The sequence below is a fragment of the Ostrea edulis genome, chromosome 5, assembly GCF_947568905.1.
Source record: "Ostrea edulis chromosome 5, xbOstEdul1.1, whole genome shotgun sequence".
NCBI lineage: Eukaryota > Metazoa > Mollusca > Bivalvia > Ostreida > Ostreidae > Ostrea > Ostrea edulis.
Genome location: NC_079168.1, coordinates 60,624,501 through 60,648,372, shown reverse-complemented (window position 1 = coordinate 60,648,372; position 23,872 = coordinate 60,624,501). Strand labels below are relative to the sequence as shown.

At 35.8% G+C, this 23,872-nt stretch overlaps 1 protein-coding gene across 1 annotated transcript; it reads left to right on the top strand.

The window, feature by feature from the left end:
- Positions 1-18,408: 18,408 nt before the first annotated feature.
- On the top strand, positions 18,409-20,960 carry LOC130054624 (uncharacterized). The gene is made up of 3 exons (XM_056165004.1): positions 18,409-18,873; positions 19,066-19,192; positions 19,429-20,960. Exons 1-3 carry the CDS (start codon positions 18,605-18,607, stop codon positions 20,641-20,643), a joined length of 1,611 nt encoding a protein of 536 aa, XP_056020979.1. The 5' UTR covers positions 18,409-18,604; the 3' UTR covers positions 20,644-20,960.
- Positions 20,961-23,872: the final 2,912 nt, after the last annotated feature.

Sequence of the window (23,872 nt, the reverse complement as noted above, 5' to 3'; positions counted from 1 at the left end):
CCTCAAGTTAGCGGATGAACACTCGTAGACTTCACACATCCTCTTTTTGTGGCTCTCTAACCAATCATCAAAGGATACAGGTACGTTAGCATCACTACTTGACGAATTCCTGGTTCCAAGGAGGAAGTCCACCGGTAAGACAGGTTCTCGACCAAAGAACAAGAAATGTGGAGAGTATCCCGTAGATGAGTGCACTGTGGAGTTGTATATATACACCAACTCTGGAAGATACTCCGGCCATCTCTGTTTTCTTTCAGGTGGTAACGTTTTTAAGCGATCATGCATGGTGCGATTGAATCGCTCACATTGGCCGTTGCCTTCAGGGTGATAAGGCGTTGTGCGTGATTTTTCTATATGATAAAAATTACACAGTTCTCGGACAACAGAACTTTCAAAGTTTCGTCCCTGGTCGCTATGTATACGTGCTGGAACGCCAAACTTGACAAACCAGTCTTTAACAAGGATTTTTGCCACATTTGTTGCTTTTTGATCATTGCAAGCTACAGCTTGCGTAAATTTGGTAAATATGTCCGTCATAATTAACACGTTTTCACGTCCATCTGACGACCTTTCCAACACTGTGAAATCAATAGCGAGAATTTCTAAGGGTTTGTATGCCATAAGATTGCTGACTGGGGGGTTAATGGCAGGAAGGGGAGCCTTCCCTATCAAACATCTCTCACAGGACTTGCACCATTTTTGAACATCTTGTAGCATGCTTGGCCAGAAACATCTTTTCTTTAGCAATGAATATGTCTTTTCAATGCCTTGGTGTCCCGCATGATTGTGAACACTCTGTAGAACTTTTTGTTTTAGAACTTCCGGAAGCAAAAGCTGATTCTGTTCTCCTGTTTCATCCTGAATTTTCCTGAATATCACAGAGTTCTCAAAAAATAGTCTGTCTCTTTGATTAAGTAGTTTCCTGACACTTTTGTGCTCCTGTTTCAATTCATAAACTGACGGTTTATCGTCTCGATCCATCCAATAACGCACTCTACTTAAGACCGGATCATGTTCCTGAAGTGCCGCAATGTCTGTTGGGATAAATTCAGGTAATGTAGCTGTCGCACACACGGAACGCAACTGAACGTTAGCTGCTTCTTCACCAATATAGTTCATGCTTCCCTTTAACACCTCCAATGATGTACTCTGCGTAATCCTGTTTAGTGTATCCACAACACTTTCTATCTCCGATGAAATAGGTCGTCGACTCAGAGCATCCGCATTTCGATTGACCCTTCCAGAACGGTATTTCACCGAGAAGTTGAACTGAGCCAATTCTCCGATCCAGCGCATTGTAGTTGCGTCGACACGCTGCTTGGCTTTGTGGATATAACTTAACGGATTATTGTCAGTATACACAATAAATTTCGATCCAAGAAGGTAGTCCCGAAATTTTTCGCTAACTGACCACTTGAGTGCTAATAATTCCAGTTTCATAGAACTATATTTCTCCATGTTTTTCTCTGCTTTTCTGAGTGATCTTGATGAGTAGGCAATCACTACTTTACCATTTGGTGTCTCTTGCGACAAAACGGCTCCAAGACCTTCAAGACTAGCGTCCGTCTCCAAGATGAATTCTCGAGTGAAATCAGGAAATCCCAACACTGGTGCAGACGTAAGTCTCTCTTTCAATGTTTCGAATGCCCGAGTACACTCTTCAGTCCATAGTGCTTGAAATTGTTCGGATTTCAGTTTGGTGTTTTTCGGTTTAGACAATAAAGAATGGAGAGGAGATGCGATACTGGCAAATCCCTGTACAAACTTACGATAATAACTAGCCAGTCCAAGGAATGAACGTAGTTGTTTTTCGGTGACTGGAATGGGCCATGATCGGATTACTGCTGTTTTATCTGGGTCGGTTGCAACACCGTTCTCGGACACAATATGTCCTAAGAACCTAACCTCCTTCTGGAAGAAATGACACTTTGACATTTTCACTTTAAGTCCATGTAACTTAAGTTTGGTAAACACTTTGTCCAGTCTAAGAATGTGTTCTTCTATAGTCCGTGAAAATACCAAAATGTCATCTAAATACAGTACAAGAATATCAAAGTTTTCATCACCGAGACACGCTTCCATCAGTCTTTGGAACGTTGCCGGACTGTTACACAAACCGAACGGCATTCTCACATACTCAAACAGTCCTCCAGTTCCTACTCGGAATGCGGTCTTTGGAATATCCTCAGTTTTGACGGCCACTTGATGATATCCTTGTATTAGATCTATGCTGCTGAAGTATTTGGCTCCATTCAACACATCTAATGCTTCTTCTATCCTCGGTAAAGGGTATGCATCCTTTATCGTTTTCGTATTGAGAGCTCTATAATCAACACAGAGTCTGATACTATTGTCCTTTTTTCTAACTATCACCACAGGCGATGCGTAAGGACTGATGCTCTTTCGGATTATTCCTTGATTTAGTAAGTTTTCTATGTGTTGTTTCACTTCCACTATCTGATTTGGTGGTATCCTACGATGAGGAATTTTTACTGGTTGATCGTCTGTCAAGGTAATAGGATGAGTGACAGTTTGTGTATATCCTAAGTCTTCGTCAGTTTTGGCGAAAACATCATGATGTTTGACAAACAGTTCACGTAGTTTATCCTTTTGTTCTGTTGTGAATGTTTCATGTCCCACATCCAAGTCAGATAAAATGTTTTCAACATCAAATGAATCTGTATAAGGCGACGTTGAAACTCTACGGATGTTGATTTCAGATTTCTCAATGTCAACAACATATTCATCCTCTGTGGATTTCAAAATATCAACAAGGTGTAACGTACCGATGCGACTTTTTGGTTGAATCCAAACGTCTTCATGCCCAATGTTTATTATCCTAACAGGAATTCTTCCATTGTCAACAACACCAAGAGTGTCTATCACCATGACGTTTCTCGGCAGAGATCCATTTTCTGCAGTGACAGCCTGTACAACTGCAGTGTAGGGTTCGTTCCGCTTGTTTTGTCTTGTAGATCCCATGACAACTTTCATCGAATTAGCGGGAATTCTAACACACTCTGTACCAGCAACTTTAACAAGTCCAATTTTTACAGAGTTTTCCTTGTCGGCTAAAGTTAAGACAGACATGACATTATTCCATACTGGGTTATCCATTAACGAACAAGAATGTTCTGAAGTTCTGATGTTCTTTAATACATTACATCCTAATATCACTTGAATAGCATTTGGGTCTTTTGTCACAGTTTCAACTAACATGCCCACGTTACTGAACACACTGTCTTGTATTTTTAGAGTCACTTCTATATATCCTAAATACGGAATTTGCTCCTGATTCGCGGCAGTAAGTCGTAAAAACTTGGTAGTGTCCATTATACTAGTTTTCTGTAGAAACTGATTATAAAATAGTTCTGAGACTGTTGACACCTCTGCTCCTGTATCCAATAAACAGTCAACACTATGTCCATTTATTTCCACTGATGTCACCGGACAGTCCCTGACTGCATTTTGAATTTTATTTTTAATGTTGTCTGTTGAGCCTTTGTCCTGACCCTCCACTAGACGGCTCGCTACTGTGGGGGATTTCCATTTGGGTCACTCTTCGGTTTGCTCTTTTTATTGGGACGACTGGGACAGTCACGAGCAAAGTGTCCTTTACCAGTACACGTATAACAAACAATGTCCTTGTTGTTCCCTTTGCCTCGTCCTCGTCCATTCGGGCTAGAATATGGTTTTTTTTCGTTCACCTTCTCTAGTGTGTTTTGTAATGCGTTAATTTGTTCCTGTTGTTTTTCAAGCATAAGTTGTTGTTTTTGCAAAAGTTCCTTCCATGCGTCTGTGCGTTCTGTTGACACTGATGCTGAAGCACACACTTTCCGCTCTTTCGGGGGGTTGTCATCTACCCATTTCAACATACGCAAACGAAATTCTTGAAATGGAATAGGTCCTTTTTCAACTACGATCTTTCTAAGTTCTTGACCGACTGTTCTGTCTTTGATTCCATCTATGAAACGTTCGGTTATATTAATGTCCAAAATTTGCATTTTCTTGTCGACTCGTCTGTTGATTCGTTCCATCATCTGCAGTAGTACACGCGAGTAATTTTCAAGCGTTTCACTGTCTTTTTGATCCCGTTGGTAGAATTTCTGTAGTAATTGTGAAACAGTATCTTTAGTGACGAAAATTTGTTCTAAAATGTTTAAGATTTCCTCGCCGGTTTTCCGTTGCTCTATAGGAAGTAAACGGACTTCTGTTTTAGCACTACCAGCCAAATGGTCCATCACAAAATCTGCATGACCGTCTTTGGATGTTGTTGCTCTTACGTGTTCCCTCATTTCGGTTATCCAGTCGTTGACATCCGGATCTGTATCTTTCTCAGGACGTCCACTGAATTTTTGAAATTTCCTCTCACTTTTCACATACACAACTGGTGCAGGTTTCTCTCTAGACTCCTTCTCCTCGTAAGATTTTAATTTTTTCTGAAGTTGGTGCAACTCCTTCTTCATATCCAGATTTGCCTGATGTTCCTGTGTCTCCCTGGCTTCCAAGGCCTTAACTTTGTCAACGAGGCCTTGGATGAGCTGCTCCATGACTCGTCGAGTATTGCACACTGTCACACGAACACTAAATCGAAGTGAATCCTGTCCACGACGCCATTTGTAACACACAAGTTCTTTTCACCTTTTATTCACAGTTGTAGTGTAATGTGATCAATCAATGATGAATCAATGAATGAATCAATGACAGTGCTCCTATAAATATAAATAAATAAAAACACATTATAATTTGTTCTAGTGACTTAACCAATGTACAAGATTTGCTTGACCTCAATCATATATACAAACATATTTCCTTTGCAAGGATTCATATGTAGTACATGTATTATAAACATGCATAATTAGCAACATGAACAAATAGCAATTGCAAATACGCAAAGTTCACAAACCTAAACAAGGCACGCAATATCCGGCCCAAAAATTGGCCACCACGACAGGTCAAGGTCAACGTAATACATTGATCACCTACATTTAGACCTATTAATAAAATAAACACTGTAAATATACTGAAACACACATATAACTCAAACACCGTTGTGTCACCGAAGTACATGTATGTAAAACTCAATTATATTCTCCCATTAAGTATAAATAGAAAACATTAAGCTACAAACTAGTTCTCAATTCTATATGTCTGATTAAAGCAAATGCTAAATATTGAATTCTGCTTCCTAACAGCATTGTTTAGCAAAGAATCTCTTACAATACCTTGCACACGATATAGTGAATCTATGCACTCAAAATATTCACTGACAAATTATTGTGTACTTGAAAATGACAAATATATCACCAAAAACTTACACAACATCAGACACGTCTTTGTTGTTCTGTATCTCGTGCAAAAATACCGCCAATAGCAGGTTCTATTATTACACATACTGACCAATCACTGACCGTCTTCATAAGTGTGAAAAATATTACACGAAATTATTTTAACTCAACAAGAGATACTTTTACCCAAAATTAATAGAATATAATACTCTTCAAAGTCAATTATAATTAATTTTACAATACTAATCAGACACACAGAATACCAAAAATATCTAAGTAGTTGCAGAGTCTCAATGGCGCAGAGGTTAATGCCTATCGTCCATCACACGCGACCTTCTCTCGGCACCCGGTTCGAATCCCATCTGATACTACTTATTTCTTTTTTTTTTTTTTTTTTTTTTTTAAAAATGTTCTCCCCTTACAGATTAATAATTTGTTATAACAGATTATCAATTTGTTATAACAAATTACTAATCTGTTATAACAAATTATTATAACAAACTAAAAAAAAAGACACTGCTGCGGCCCTAATATGCTTCCGTACTATTATGATCTCTTCTCGTTGATATTGATAATCTGTTAAATTTGTTATAACAGATTAATAATTTGTTATAACAGATTAGTAATTTGTTATAACAAATTGATAATCTGTTTTAACAAATTACTAATTTGTTATAACAAATTGATATGTTTTAACAAATTATGAATTTGTTATAACAGATTATTAATTTGTTATAACAAATTATTAATTTGTTATAACATTACTACTTTGTTATAACAAACTAAAAAAAAGATATTGCTGCGGCCCTAATATGCATCCGGAGTTATGATTACTGATGACATAACGTGTAAAATAGATACATGTCCTTCTCTTGTGATCAAGAAACTAAACAAGATGATTACATAACACAGACTACATAACATGATACATGTATGCACAGCATATAGTCATGAGTAGACAAATTAGCCAAGTGTTAAAAATGATCACATAAAACATATAATTTGACAAATAATATTTCATTATCAGCGTCTAATGTACATCTCAAATGCTAAAACTATTTATCAGCGTCTAATGTACATCTCAAATGCTAAAACTAGTTATCAGCGTCTAATGTACATCTCAAATGCTAAAACTATTTATCAGCGTCTAATGTACATCTCAAATGCTAAAACTATTTATCAGTGTCTAGTCTAAAACTATTTATCAGCATCTAATGTACATTTCAAATGCTAAAACTATTTATCAGCGTCTAATGTACATCTCAAATGCTAAAACTATTTATCAGCATCTATTGTACATTTCAAATGCTAAAACTATTTATCAGCGTCTAATGTACATCTCAAATGCTAAAACTATTTTTCAGCGTCTAATGTACATCTCAAATGCTAAAACTATTTATCAGCATCTATTGTACATTTCAAATGCTAAAACTATTTATCAGCATCTATTGTACATTTCAAATGCTAAAAAATGGTTGGTTGTTTTACGTCCTATCGGGAATTTTTCACTCGTGTTGAAGCGTTACCAGCTACATGTATGTCGATGAAATATCTAGCGCTCAAAGTCGTAGCAGTGAGGGTTCTTTAACATGCCAACACCCACCGCCACACTGGATCTCTGTTTTTAAGGTCATATCTGACGTCTAATAAATACCGAGAGTTTGACGAAGGAGGTTTCAATACCCATGATCACGTCTTAGGTCTGACGCATGTTGAAAATAACTTAAACCTGGCAACTTACAGTTGTACTTGGAAGTTTGTAATTTACAGAACATGCGAGTAGTCAAAGACAGAAAAAATAATTCGGCAATTTCAAGGGGCACAAGTATACATATACATGTAGTTCTGCAAAAGAATTTTGAATGGTAGAGTTCATTATCTGCAGACCATGAAAGCACATTGAAGAGCTTTCGGTATCAATTCTGTCAAGGAATTCAGAATATGAATGAATTCCCCCGGGTTCCAATGGATTCTTCTTATCTATGTAAAGAAATCAATATATATTATACTTACTCCTTGCTCAATTCATCATCCGCTCCATATGTGTCCTGGGACGTTAAAATCCCAAGAGGATTTATGATAAATCAAGGAACCATTTTATAGTAATATTGTTGGTATACTATTGTTATAACAAATTGCTAATTTGTCATAACAAACTAAAAAAAGATACTGCTGCGGCCCTAATATGCTTCCGTACTATTAAGATCTCTTCTCGTTGATATTGATAATCTGTTAAATTTGTTATAACAGATTAATAATTTGTTATAACAGATTAGTAATTTGTTATAACAAATTGATAATCTGTTATAACAAATTACTAATTTGTTATTACAAATTGATAATATGTTTTAACAAATTATGAATTTGTTATAACAGATTATTAATTTGTATAACAAACTAAATAAAAGATATTGCTGCGGCATTTTGACACACTCATTTTTGAATTAATGCAATATCACATGAAACGGAATTCACTGCAGTTTCTAAATCATTGTAATTTAATGCAAATGCTAAAAAAGAAATTAAATTTATCTTAGATATATAGAGGAAGTGGTATTTGAAAAAGAACAAAGCGAAAGCGCATACATGCAAAGAAAAAACAACCAAAACAAGCTTTTGTGTTCAAGGTGTTCGTAACAAAGCAATACGCCTTAATTGTCAGCTATGGAACGCCACAACTGCCTTATGTGGATATTATTCATGCTATGATGATACTTTTTTCAATATATGATGATACTTTATCTTTATATGACGATACATTAACTTGTATCATGATATTTTAACATTACATGATGATACTTCGTCTTTGTATCATGATACTTCAGCATTACAAGCTGATACTTTACATTACATGATGATACTTTAACATTACAAGCTGATATTTTAACATTACAAGCTGATATTTTAACATTACATGCTGATACTTTAACATTACATGATGATACTTCGTCTTTGTATCATGATACTTCACCATTATATGATGATACTTCAGCATTACAAGCTGATACTTTACATTACATGATGATACTTTGACACTACACGATGATACTTTAACATTACATGCTGATACTTTATCATAACATGCTGATACTTTAACATTACATGCTGATACTTTGACATTACACGATGATACTTTAACATTACATGCTGATACTTTATCATTACATGCTGATACTTTACATTACAAGCTGATACTTTACATTACATGCTGATACTTTAACATTACATGCTGATACTTTACATTACATGATGATACTTTAACATTACATGCTGATACTTTACATTACATGATGATACTTTAACATTACATGCTGATACTTTACATTACATGCTGATACTTTAACATTACATGCTGATACTTTATCATTACATGCTGATACTTTACATTACAAGCTGATACTTTACATTACATGCTGATACTTTAACATTACATGCTGATACTTTACATTACATGATGATACTTTAACATTACATGCTGATACTTTACATTACATGATGATACTTTAACATTACATGCTGATACTTTACATTACATGCTGATACTTTAACATTACATGCTGATACTTTAACATTACATGCTGATACTTTAACATTACATGCTGATACTTTACATTACATGATGATACTTTGACATTACACGATGATACTTTAACATTACATGCTGATACTTTATCATTACATGCTGATACTTTACATTACAAGCTGATACTTTGACATTACACGATGATACTTTAACATTACATGCTGATACTTTATCATTACATGCTGATACTTTAACATTACATGCTGATACTTTAACATTACATGCTGATACTTTAACATTACACGCTGATACTTTAACATTACACGATGATACTTTAACATTACATGTTGATACTTTAACATTACACGGTGATACTTTAACATTACATGTTGATACTTTAACATTACACGATGATACTTTAACATTACATGCTGATACTTTAACATTACATGATGATATTTTAACATTACATGCTGATACTTTACATTACATGATGATACTTTAACATTACATGCTGATACTTTAACATTACACGATGATACTTTAACATTACATGTTGATACTTTAACATTACACGATGATACTTTAACATCACACGATGGTACTTTAACATTACATGATGATACTTTGACATTACATGCTGATACTTTGACATTACGTGCTGATACTTTAATTCCTTGAGAGGGACGTTAAACAATATTCAATTAATCTTTAATATTATATGATGATACTTTAACATTACACGATGATACTTTAACATTACATTAACGGCAAACTGACAACTCAACTGTATGACAAACGGGATGATTTCAGCTTCTCCATCGTCAACTTCCCATATTTATGTAGCAATATTCCATTATCACGTGCATATGATGTTTATATATCTCAACTGATTCGATATGCAAGAGCTTGTTCTGCGTATAGTCAGTTTATAAATCGAGGTAAGCTACTGACAAACAAGTTGATGGTACAGGGGTTTCAACAGTCTCGATTGAAGTCAGCATTTCACAAATGCTATGGTCGTTATAACGATCTAGTTCGTCAATTCAACCTATCATTGGGCCAAATGCTGTCTGACGTGTTTCATACCGATTGTTAAGCCGTTCTTGGTACACTGATTTTGACTGCGGATAACTCCGTTTACCTGATCAGGATATAGGGCTCACGGCGGGTGTGACCGGTCAACAGGGGATACTTACTCCTCCTAGGCACCTGATCCCACCTCTGGTGTGTTTAGGGGTCCGTGTTTGCCCAACTATCTATTTTGTATTGCTTATAGGAGTTATGAGATTGATCACTGTTCGTTATCTTCACCTTGCATGATGATACTTAAACATTACACGATGATACTTAAACATTACATGCTGATACTTTAATATTACACGATGATACTTAAACATTACATGCTGATACTTTAATATTATATGATGATACTTAAACATTACATGCTGATACTTTAATATTACACGATGATACTTAAACATTACATGCTGATACTTTAATATTACACGATGATACTTAAACATCACATGCTGATACTTTAATATTACACGATGATACTTAAACATTACATGCTGATACTTTAATATTACACGATGATACTTAAACATTACATGCTGATACTTTAATATTACACGATGATACTTAAACATCACATGCTGATACTTTAATATTACACGATGATACTTAAACATTACATGCTGATACTTTAATATTACACGATGATACTTAAACATTACATGCTGATACTTTAATATTACACGATGATACTTAAACATTACATGCTGATACTTTAATATTACATGATGATACTTAAACATTACATGCTGATACTTTAATATTACATGATGATACTTTAACATTATATGCTGATACTTTAATATTACATGCTGATATTACATTACATGATGGTACTTTATCATTATGTGTTGGTTCTAAAAATAGATTAAGCATCGGGAAAGTGATACGCTCTTCATCAAGGTCAAGAATGAATATAATACCTAATTCATACAGACTTTAAAAAATATTAATTCTTCACCAATAGTAATATTTGGATTATATAACAAATATGCCCCACCCACCTCCAATAAATCTGGGTTGGATTCACCTTTATATCAAAAATTTGATTGTAAATATGACCAACAGCTTTTGGACAGATGAGTTTCAGAGCTGGTCAAGAATGAATTCTGGAAAAAATCCATTTCATTCTTTGGCTCAGGTGAGCTAAATATTTCACATTAAAGTTTAAAATTATTTCTGAATGCAGGGGATGATCACGATCAGGCACGAAGCATCGTTTTTAAACATAAATCGGGGGAGGGCAATAAAAATTGACATGGGATTCGCCAAAAATATTCAGATGTAAAAATAGGAGAAATACAGGGTACATGTATATTGTTTCTTTGCAAAATAACTTGGTTGAATTGTTCTTTTTCCAACAGAGACCGCCGCGGTGGCCTAGAAGTTAGAGCGTTCGCCCCGCATGCGGAAGGCCAGGGTTCGAATCCCGGCCGCGACAGACCTAAGTCGTTAAAAAAAAAAACAAGTAGTGACAGTTCCATCGCCAAACGCTCGGCATCAGGTGTGTCGGGTCCTCGGAGATGACCTTAAAAACGGATGTCCCCATGTCGCAGTAGGTGTGGCACGTTAAAGAACCCTCACTGCTCAATGGCCGTAAGTGCTGAGCAAAGGGCTAAATTTGAAGCCCTTCACCGGTCTTGGTGACGTCTTCATATGAGTAAAAAATTCTCGATAGAGACGTTAAGCAAGATGCTATCAATCAATCAATCAATTAACTTTCCAATAGAAGTACATATCCCTAGCTCCCATACTAAGGAAAAGGAGGGCTACCCAGGTTCATCCCATGGAAAAAGTCATTGCAGGGAAATATTCACAAAATAGCACAGCTAAAACTACGTATAGAAATATTTTAGTGTTCCTTTCAGTATAAAAAAAATTCCTTGTAATAGAAAAATCATGTTTAGTGATCGAATTGAATTATTAATGCAGTCTATTGGTGTGTTGTTTTTTACATCAACGGACCAGATAATATTCATGTGGCACAATGAAAAGAAAGTATCTCCACCTGCTTGACAAAGAAGAATATGATGCAATTACGAAGCTAGTCCTCGGTACATTTAGGATTAAATGCAAAGAGAGAAACAGGAGCCAAAAACAAATACAGCTCTCAAATAAAACAAGAACAGTTTCTCTGTGGAAGAAGGGGGATTAAAAGATTTGATGGAAAGGTTTTACAGAAATTTAATGTTAAATCTGTTGTTAAGCGAGCGATTGCGGAGCAAGACCACTTTATGTGAAATAGAGAAAAGAATATAATGCGGTGTCCAAGAGGAGGATTCTTAGAGAGTATAACAAATCAAAGAAGTACTAGAAAACCTTTCCAAATTTCAGTAACAGACCACTAATTAAGTCAATCACAGCAGATCGTGTAAATGAGAGATGGCAAATAAATCTGATTGACATGAAAAACGACAGTATCTCGAGGATTTTTTAGAGCATGGGAAACCGTCAAACTGTGTGACCAAGGTCCTGAGTTTAAAGGGACAAAATTAAGTTGATCAGAAGGCGACCCAATCTAATTAAAATTAGATCCTTTGATCCGCTCATCTACTATCGCTACACATATTGTGTAGCGATAGTAGATGAGCGGATCAAAGGATCTAATTTTAATTAGATTGAGCGTTTAATGTACCTGTGTGCAAACTCTTGGTTTTTGGGGTTTTTTTTAGATTTACATATAACAAACAATCACTACAATTGCTAAATGTAAATCCATGCTTATATGTTAGTCTAATTTATCATCATATTTGAATTAGTATATCCTCTTGCACTAACTTTCATCTCCACTCTTGTTGATGACGCAGTATTCAGTTTCAAAGTAATATTGCACATGTATGATGAACATCTTTTCTAAATAACTTCCTAAATTTTGTTTTCAGTTATACATGTATATATCGGACTTATTTGGATTCAGATTCTCTCCAACCTGATTTTGAATTGAAAATAACTTCATTATTGATTACAAAAAATAATTCCACTTTCATGGTTTGATTGCTATTTACAGATAATTATGCACTGGATTCTGTAGTACAAGTCATACAGATGCATGTTTATGTGTGTATTTAAATGATTTCTGGTAAGGTAATGAAATGGATGTAAAGCGTTTCATAATCCTGCATTATTGGTGTGTTTTGACATGTGGCATGTGTTAGTGTATGTGGTTATGTGTAATTTTCTTTTTTGTCCAGTTTGTTTGTTCCTTTCTATTATAAGTGACTTACATATATGTATCAAACTATTGATTTGTTTCATTTCAGTTGTATTCTAAAAATATTTCATACACTATTTAACTGGAACACAACAGTAAGTTAGTTACGTAATAACAATTGAACACTTTATACCGAAAACTACCATTACAACTGTTTCACATTTTTTACCAAAAATGTTCTTCTCTATAACATCACATCTGTAAGAGAAAACAATGCATAGTCATGTAGAACAATTAATGATCCAGGGACCGGAGCAGAGCGGATCAGAAACCCTTGCCTTGGGAAGATGGGTGGGAGCTAAACAGAGTATATAGTGTTCATTTGTCAAATATTTGAATAACAGCCTTAAATGCTATTGATTGATTGTATCTTGTTTAACGTTCTTCTCAATAATTTTTCACTCATATGGAGACGTCACCAAGACCAGTGAAGGGCTTCAAATTTAGGCCTATGCTCGGCGCTTACGGCCATTGAGCAGTGAGGGTTCTTTAGCGTGCCACACCTTCTGTGACACGGGACATCCGTTTTAAAGGCCATCTCCGAGGACCCGTGACATTCACACCTGATGCCGAGAGTTTGGTGATGGAACTGTCACTACCTGTTTAACGAACTAGGTCTGTCGCGGCCGGGATTCGAACCCCGACCGCCAGCATACAGAGCCAACACTTTACCTCTGGACCACCGCAGCGGTGGTAATGCTATTGATACTAAATTCCAATTATAGATATTTAATAAGAACAGGTGTCCTTTACCAAAATCGTAAATTTCATGATCCAAGGACAGGGTTTTAGTTTAGTGTGGGATCAAAATTATCATACTGACCATTGTTTTAACAACATCATATAAAATTTATATTTCAACGTGTTGAAAAGTTTCAGGACATTGCTTCCAATCCATATTTGTTATTTTCTTACAGAAAATGTACTACTTAGTTATGCGAAAATAAAGAATAATGCATAAACCTTTTTTTTAATGTTGTACCTGCTCATTAACATTACATACAGAATTCATGAAGTCAGCTTTAGCGCTTTTCAGTACTTTGATTTATTTTTGTTTCTGAATGTCCGTAAGAAAAACTATCTGAAGCGGCTCCGATATGGAAAGAGTGAGATTTGTATCGTGATTTTGGAAAGCCGGCGAGTTCAAGCGATTTATTTAAAACTGAACAGAACTGAAACCTTGTGAGAGGACTACCGTCGAAATGTATAAATAACTGGCCATCAAATTTTGGCCTCATTGCGATGTATTTTTCCAACCACACAACTGGACAGACAGAATTCTTTGTTTGTTACAACAATATGGATGCCCCTTTCCCAAGTTGGTCGGTTTTTGAGAAAGGAACTCTTTGCTCTATGAAATTTTCCCCAAAATTTTCGTTTTTTCCTATTTTTATGTGTTTAAAAGAAATAATTTGATTTGTTTGCTTTGAATCACTTAGAGTAAATTCACCAACTCTAAGGAAAGCATGATAAGCTACTGAAAATTCTGTTGAAAAAAGAATGGCCTCGAAGTTTGACAAACAGACTAAAGATGTTGTTTTTATAAGCTTCTCAAGAATGTGTTTTGTGATAGGAAGTCTACAATCTTCTGAATGGTTTGACCTTTTGATTCCTTCTAATAATTTCCTTATTAAAATTTTTTTGCGTTGTCACAGAATCCCGATATTTTACATTTGAAACTGATTCCTGATATATATGATGATATCGTAGCATGAGCCAAACCTTGCAGTGATAAATGAGCGATAAACATACAAATGTGTGAAACAGGTGGAGGCCAAATTGAACACAGTTCATATAAAATTCAGAATTCCTCAAAACCTTTTAGACTAGTTGAGTATGTTTGCCTTGTATTTAATGATACCGAATTGAGTGTCAGGCGTTTAATTTCAGGTCCAAGATCATTTTTTTTTAAATCTTCTGGAATATGTGCCGGGTGTTGATCGGAATTGGGGGCGAGAACACGAAACCTGGTCCACTGTTTGCGAGAAATAGAATCAGCTATAGCATTGTTATAACCATCTACATGACAAGCTTTAAAGTAAATATTGTTTACCATGGAATGTAACACCAATGGCCAAACCAATTCCATAACCTGAGGTGATCTTGATGATTGTTTGTTTAAAATGGAAACCAAAGCTTTATTGTCAGTGTGTAATAATATCTTCTTGTCGAGAAATTGAGTCTTAAATAAGAAAATTGCAAGGACAATTGGCACTAACTCTAAAAACGTTATATCTGACATAATGTCTGGGTTCTTCCAGCTTTCCGGCCAACCAAAATATGCCCATTGACCATGAAGGTAGACGCCGCATCCTAATTGTTGATTGCCTGCACTATCAGTGTAGAGATGAAGTTGGTCATTAGACAACAAATTAACATCCATGAAATTCAAACTACCATTAGATTTGTGGATAAAATCCAACCACATACGAAGGTCGGATTTCATTCCCATTGTTACTCTAATGAAATGATTTGAATGTTTTATTCCACACATAGCGTCACAAAATCTTCTGTTGAAGGCCCTAGCAGATGGGATGACTTGAATGTTTTATTCCACACATAACGTCACAAACTCTTCTTTTGAAGGCCCTAGCAGATGGGATGACTTGAATGTTTTATTCCACACATAGCGTCACAAACTCTTCTGTTGAAGGCCCTAGCAGATGGAATGACTTGAATGTTTTATTCCACACATAGCGTCACAAACTCTTCTGTTGAAGGCCCTGGCAGATGGGATGACTTGAATGTTTTATTCCACACATAGCGTCACAAACTCTTCTGTTGAAGGCCCTGGCAGATGGAATAGCTTTTGCACAAAAATCTAAAGAACCTACTAACGATTGTAAATCCCTCAGCGTAACTTTTGTTTTTTGTAACATATCTAGCAGAGATTTCTCCAGACCGATAATTTTTTCTTCCGGTATTCTAATAACCATCTTATCTGTATCATTAACTATACCCAAGATTGTAAGGACTGGTTTTGGACCTTCTGTTTTCTCCTCTGCTAGAGGGATGCCAAAATCAGAGCAGGTACTTTTGAATGAAGACATCAACAAGTTACATATTTCTAATGTGCATCCAGCAAATATGCAATCGTCTAAGTAATGGTGCAATGTATGAACTCCAATTTTTACTTCTACCCACTGAATAAAATGTGCAACTTTTCCCACAACGCACTACTGATTGAACAACCCATCGGTAGACACATATCATAATGTTGATTATCATATTTGAAACCAAGTAATTGATGGTCAGAGGGGTGAACCGGAAGTAATCTAAATATGCTGATTTTACATCCATTTTCCCAAGATAAGCCCGTCTTCCCAGTGTCCCTACCATACCTAAAACCTCGTCAAAAGAAGTGTAATGTACAGAACATGCTTCAGGATCTATGAAGTCATTTACACTAAAATTAGAAGGATATGAAAGGTGGTGGAAGAGACGCCAACCCCCATCCTTTTTTGCTACGACCCCAATAGGAGATAACCTTAAATTAGATAGAGGCTTATGTTCGAAAGGGCCTGCTATGCGACCCAAAGAAATCTCCTTGTCGATTTTTTCTTTTACCTCTTTAGGATGATCGTTCACAGAGACTAAAGTATTACAGGTTGTTGAAACTCTTGGACCATCATAATGCAGATTAAACCTAATGTAAAACCGTTCTGTAATTAATTAGCTATATTTGGTTAGAAAAATTGCTAGGTAAGGACACATGCTGTTCAAGTTAATTGGAGTTAAACCTGTTTTTACGAAAGGAACCTGCTGAATATTTGCTGCCTGATAGACGAAAACCTGATGAGGGAGCTTGAAAATTCCTTGAGGTTGAGGACATCTTTATAGCTTGTTTATCAGGACAATGAATGGCAGGATGTTTGTTTCGACACTTTAAACATTGGTGTTGATATTGACAATTTTGTAGCCGGCAAGAACCTTTGTTGTTGTACTCATAGCAACATTTTGAGCTGCCCTGATAATTCTTATATACTGACTAAGTATTAGGGGTTATAAAAAGAACTCATAGCTCTGGGTCAATTTTGTCCCAGGAAATACTGTATTTGTCTCGTAGCTAAAACATTTGCTCTATAAGGTTTACTTCTCAATCCAACTGATACAAATATTGTGACATCAAAATTCAACAGCAATAACGTCATGTACAGTAAGGCATTACGCGCACAAATCTAAGACGCGGATCTTAGACGCAACATTAAACATCGCTATAATTGGATTTATTTTGTAAAAGAAATAAATCTTATTATGAACAAGGGAAGGATAAATTACAGATAGACCAGGAAGTCATCCTTAGAATCCACCATTTCATATTGGGCTAATACCTCATACTAATGCATTATGTTTTAAAACGGTGGATGAATGTACCAACAGGCGCTTGCTTGATATTTTGCATAGTAAGTTTTAATAAAGATATTAAGCAAGCGTCTGTGGGTACCATCCTTTTCCCCGGCTTTGTCAACCCCCAACCCCCCGATTATGACAGTATGTTGTTTCACAAATGAAGAAGAAAAATAAGAAAAAATAATATAAGTTAGAATAAGATAAACTATACATTTATGTATCACATCAAATTTCATAGCGAACGCTACCGCCGGGAGGGAGTTTGCCTGATTTGGGATGAATCTATGTGAAACTTCGTACATTCACCGATATCCTGTGGATTAGTGTCTTATCTGAAGAGATACAGCGAGAAAGAAAGATTGAAACAGAACCAATGTGAACTAGGGTGAAGTTTACAACTAGTCCAGTCAAAATACCTTTTATTTTCAGAGATATATTTTACTGTATAATCTGTTAATGTTTACCGAAAATTATGCAAATTTTTACGAGTTTCGAGATTAATCCGAATTTCCTCTGTGAATATATATTGATAGACAATTGTGTTTATTGGAAAGCTTAAAGGACACATCTCGTGTTTTCAAAGTATACAGAATTATGTGCATTTTATCTTCCTTATGCTTATAGAAATTAATTGTAATAGTTCGTTCACTAAAGTATTGCGATAATTAGCCACAATATGGACTTAAATCTAAGCCCCGATTTCAAAAAGCCTAGTTAATTAGATAGGTAGTCACGTGGTACAATGACGTCATATGCGACCTTCGTCGATCAACTTGTTGTAACAGTAGTGTTAGATATTTTCAAAAACTCGGGTTTTAGGGGTCTAATTTATTTACCATGGATAACATTTATTTCGATGTTGACAAATTTCCCGAGTCTTATATCTTTTAGCCACCAGTGCATACAAATACACGACATTCCATAGCTACATCGAAAACGAGGCGCCGCCATTTTGCGGGGCAATACTTTCAGGCGCGCTTCAATGAACTGAGACGTAAACAACATGAAAGGGAAAACGGTGACCTATTTCCAATGTTTAGACACAGCAAGTCAGGGAAGATACAAGAAAAAACTCTCTCTTTTGAATTTAGACCAGTGCCCGTACGAGACTGAGAATGGAAAATGGGAGGACAACATGAAAATGTGGCCTGATGTATGTACCCCGACATTTTCACGTACTTGATCGACAGCCCCGGGGTGCACACGAAGGACGCTATGAAAGCCTACAAAAGCCTCCAGAGCTATAACTACTTTCTGTCTGGGTATGTACAGACTGTATTTTCCATACGGATTGGGAAGGACAAAGTGCTTTTCAAAGCGAATGTCAACCACAGCCAACGGACAACAGAACCTCCCTGTAAAGTATGGTGTGCTGTAAAGACGACGGGAGACATTTTGTCTAGTCATTGTGACTGTATGGCAGGGTAAGTCCTTTTGACTTTTAATTCAATGCTTTAAAAATTGTTTAAACTCATCATTCATTAAGAACTTAACTGTATATTTTGTAAAATGCAACACAAATGATATGTTCTGTAGCCAAGGGATTGTGTTGTATGCACATTTTTTTTTTCATTCTGTTTTACTTCCTGATTTATTCAAGGTAATTTTTTTTATAGGCTAGGAGAAGTATGCTCGCATGTGGCTGCCATGCTATTTAAGATTGAAGCCTGTGTACGTCTTGGATACAACAAGGAGTCCTGCACATCTGTGCCATGCAAATGGAATGCCACATTTACTAAAAAGGTATATATATCAAGGTTTAGTTATGTTTTAAGGTTCGCATTGAAGAACATTAATAGTGTTTACATAGGAATAATGCTCTTAATATGACAATTGTAATTGGTTAGGCTGAAACATGTCATAAGTTAAAAAAAACATTTTCTGTAAATGAACTTGTCTGGCTCTTAGACTTCAAACAGCACAGTTGAAGGGGGAAAAATGCTTAAAAGAATATTTAGAAACATTTATTGTTTTGATAGGTTAACCCGGTTCCAGTGGTTGAAATGGATTTCTCAAAGCCCAAAAGAACAGACATAAACAACAATGCGACCCCTACTGTGAAATCCAGACGAGCTGCCAAAGTGACAAAGCCTACATTGGAAGAAGAGGAGAAATTCTTTAGTGAGCTTGCTAAGAATTTCAAGAGAGTTGTGTTAACGACGCACGATGTCCACCACACAAAGTTTCTCCCAGCTCCACTCCAGAACCTCCATAAAAAGAAGTCCCTTCCACAACTGCTTAAGGATGTGATATATGATGAGAAGTATGCAGACAGATCCCACCAAGACATTCGTTCAGATGCCAAGGAAGTATTTAAGAAGATCAGTGTTACAAATGAGGAAGCTGCCTACTTAGAAACTGTGACTCAAACTCAGTCCGACTGTTTGACCTGGCATAAACAACGCGCAGGAAGGATTTCAGCCTCCAAAGTGCACAGTGTCCTGCATACAAATCAAGAAAAACCAGCAGTGTCGGTGTTGAAGTCCATATGTAATGCTACATTTAACTCAGGAAGGACTTCAGTTCCATCTCTTGGGTGGGGACTTGAACATGAGGCAGATGCCATTGCTGTTCTGGAAGCTGTAATGTCTCAGTCACATGTGAACTTCAAAATTTCCAAATGTGGCCTGTATATTAACCCCCAATTTCCATATTTAGCTGCCACCCCAGACAGAACTGTGTCATGTGATTGCTGCGGGAATGGAATTGTTGAGGTGAAATGCCCGTACAGCTTAAGGGACAACAAGGACATCCTAGAAGTGAATGACACTTACTTTGTTGACAACACTTTAAAATCTAGCCACCCCTACTTTACCCAGGTTCAGACTCAACTCAATGTTTGTGATGTTAACTATGGATATTTTGTGTTGTGGACACCGAATGGATCACTCATTTCTCTTGAGAAAAAAAGCAGTGTTTGGTTTGAGGAGAAAGAGCCAGATCTCAGAGCATTTTATGTTAAGCATGTAATGCCCTCACTTATGTCTGGTAGGGTTGATCAGCAACGTCCTGCTCTAAAGACTATGACAAACAATAAACCTTTGTACTGTGTTTGTGATGGAGAGGAGGATGACCGTGAAATGGTGAGATGCAGTAACTACAGGAGATGTAACAAAGTTTGGTTTCATCTTGAGTGCATATCCCTTGTGAAAGCGCCTAAAGGATATTGGTTGTGTCCTCTGTGCAAAAAGTGACTCTATTGACATTTTTTTTTACATGACTGTGTCTTGTGATGATTGACTGGTGTCTGGTGATATACTGAACTCACATACATTACATTAGAAATAATATACCTACAGATCTTGAAGTAACTACATGAGAGGACCAAATTAGCCTAGGTCAGCTTCAAATATTTATTACTTTTCATCCATGTTTCATCATTGTGCAATGATTATAACTGATATGTAAGAATGTAACTTGCTTATAATATCATTAATCATGTTATTATATTAATATAGTACATGTATATACCCAGTTTAACTTATTTTTTAATGTTTGCTTCACTGCTGTTGATCACTTAATCCATCATATGTTTACAATAAATGATTAAATATGACATTGATTTATTTTACTGGATCACAGTGCAACATTGTGCAGGTTGAGTTGAATCAAATTAGGGAAAGTATAAGCAGGCAGCGTACAAGTAAATTTACCTACAGAGTACATCATATAGGACAAATTATTATCACAAGCCTATTACCATGATTACAGAACTGTTACTGTCCTTTGAAAGAAAAAGAGGTGTTTAAGTTCAATCTTTAATGATATCACATGAAATGTACATTACTATTAATGAGTAATAACAGAAACAATATATACACTAGCAGGAACATTATATGACATATAAACAAGCACAAACATCATACATGACATCACTTTCAAGTTTAGATTAATTCCTTCCTAATGTAATCGACTTAGTCAGATTTCACTCATTCTGTCCGAAATCATACTGCTGAGACTGCTCACAGTCACTTTGCTTTGTCTTTATTTACGATGCTTTCACCAAGATTTTTTACCTGTAAAACGCGCGCGCGGGTATTGTTTGTTTACATATATCGTCATATCCGCTGCCCTTCGTTCTGTCCCGCAGCATGGCGGACACGCTCTGGTTACTACGGAAGTGAATCTCGTCTATAGCGACCTAAATGTAGCGAGGAAAGCGAGTATGAAATCTGCATAAATTTGCGAGTAAATAATGTTTACATGGGATCACTGTCTAAACACTATTTGGTAATGCCATTTCTGTAAACAACTGTAATTAGCGTTGTTGCTTTTCTAAAATAAACAGAGCAATTATTATTAAATTTATTTTTGGAGAAGTTAGATAGGCCTAAATTATAATACGATTGTGTAGCATTGACAACTAGGCTTACTGTCACGGGTGCATTTCGGAAAAAAAAAATAATAAAAATGATCAAACTTATTGTGAAAATCACAATACTTTTAAATTATTTTATTCAAGCAATTTTATGTATCATTATTTTTTGTTATCTACACATCGTTACTTAGGAAGTGGGAGCGCGGCGTGCTGTTGTTGTAAACACGTACGCGTTCCTTAAAAAAAAATGAAAGCATTATAATTCAATTCAAAGTTGATAATATTTTATTATTTATAATTGAAAGTTCTATTATCTTTTATCTTTAAATTTCTTTTTTAAAACTGCCAGTTGGTAGACACTGCTAACAAAGTTCTGCCTATATGTTGTTACAAGGTGAAGGTCAGTTGGTGCAAGTGTGTATTGAATTTGATAGCAGAACGGAAAGCATATGCGGTAGGCCTATATGTAACAGTGCGAAGCTTCGATAGAACCATTTTCTCGCAGTTTATATACGTCTTTGTCCAAGAGCTTGTTTGAAAAAGTATAGGGACAAATTCTACTGGGTTTTTTTTATGGCAAAGTCGTTGTGCCGACAAAAAATATTCACGTCTTGTCCCTCATACCTTCCTTCGAAAATTGAAAAAAAAACACAGTCCAAATCATCTCTACTGACAGCAAGTACACCCTTAAACGGCACAAAACACCCCAATGCAGTGTTATTTACAAGCCGTTAATGTGATAATTGTTTGTTTGTCAATTAAATCTAATCTGTTTATGAAATGGCTAACAACTGTTTTCAAATCTTCTCGCACGAGGTCGCATATGACGTCACAGATAATGGCGCGTAAAATATCGAAGAAAATATGCATATCGTAAGATTTGAATTTCATCGCTATCAAACTCGAAAACTACGCAAAATGTTTCTTTTAAAACACATGTAAAGTAGTTTTAGGCATGAAATGAATTAATTTTGCTGAAAAAATTAAAAAGTTTAAAAACATGCGATGTGTCCTTTAACAATTGAAGTCCACCTGATATCTTGTTCAAAACAAACGAATATTTTTCGATAATCATTCACTACCATATCAATATATAGTAATGCAACAACATTAATCCAGACATTATTCTTTATTCCACAATAATCCGAATTTCCTCATCAAAAGTGAAAATATTTCAAAAACGTTCATAATAAACTTAATTATCTAATCATCAAATTTTATATCAATTTGAGAGTTGTGAGATTTCATATATTTATACATAAATAGATCGATGGTATGATTTTCAAGATATGATTGCAAAAGCTCGAATAACATTCAGAAATACTGGCCAGAGAGTTAAATATGTCATACGCATAGTCATGAACACAATTCCAATACAATAGTCATATTTGCTCATCTACATCTTCATACTCAATGGACAGTCCTGCATTTGAACAACTTATGCCTCTGCATTCCCCAAATGCTGCTGTGCACTCTAAACAATGCTTCTTACAAGTACATCTTTTTGAATCACATCCTTGTTTGCAATTACACTTGATAATCTTAAGCAAATGTTCAGGTGCTGGAGGTAATATTGATCGAGTCGGCTGAAGATTACAATTACCATAATGCCAACTCCACTCCTCTGGAAGAAACTCTCCTTGTTTGCCAATCCAAATTTGTGACTGAAAGAAAGTCCGCATAATGTGAAATTTCCCAGAGTCAGAGGTCGGTGGAAGGTCATGGATTTGAACACAACCCGATGCTGCTGCTGTTTTTTGTACAAAGCGACGGAAGCGAAGCAAATCAAGTGTTTCATACTCAACACCACCATAGAGAAAGGCAATCAACTTCTCTTCAGCTGATAGAAGATATTCTTTTTCATCAAGGAAAATACTAGTGAGGTTTAACATGTGTTCATTGGAAAGTAGTTTTTTGAGTGCAAAACCTTTGCCGATGCCGTACAAACTGGATGTTGTGTCGCAACCTATCAAAGCATGGATGGCAAGAAAATGATTACACAGGTGCTGTCCTAAAACTGTCCTTGTTTTCAGGATATCCCAGATTTTTGTTGGCCCTTTGGAACGATCGGATTTGAAATAGATGTTCTTTCTATCATCTTTGGC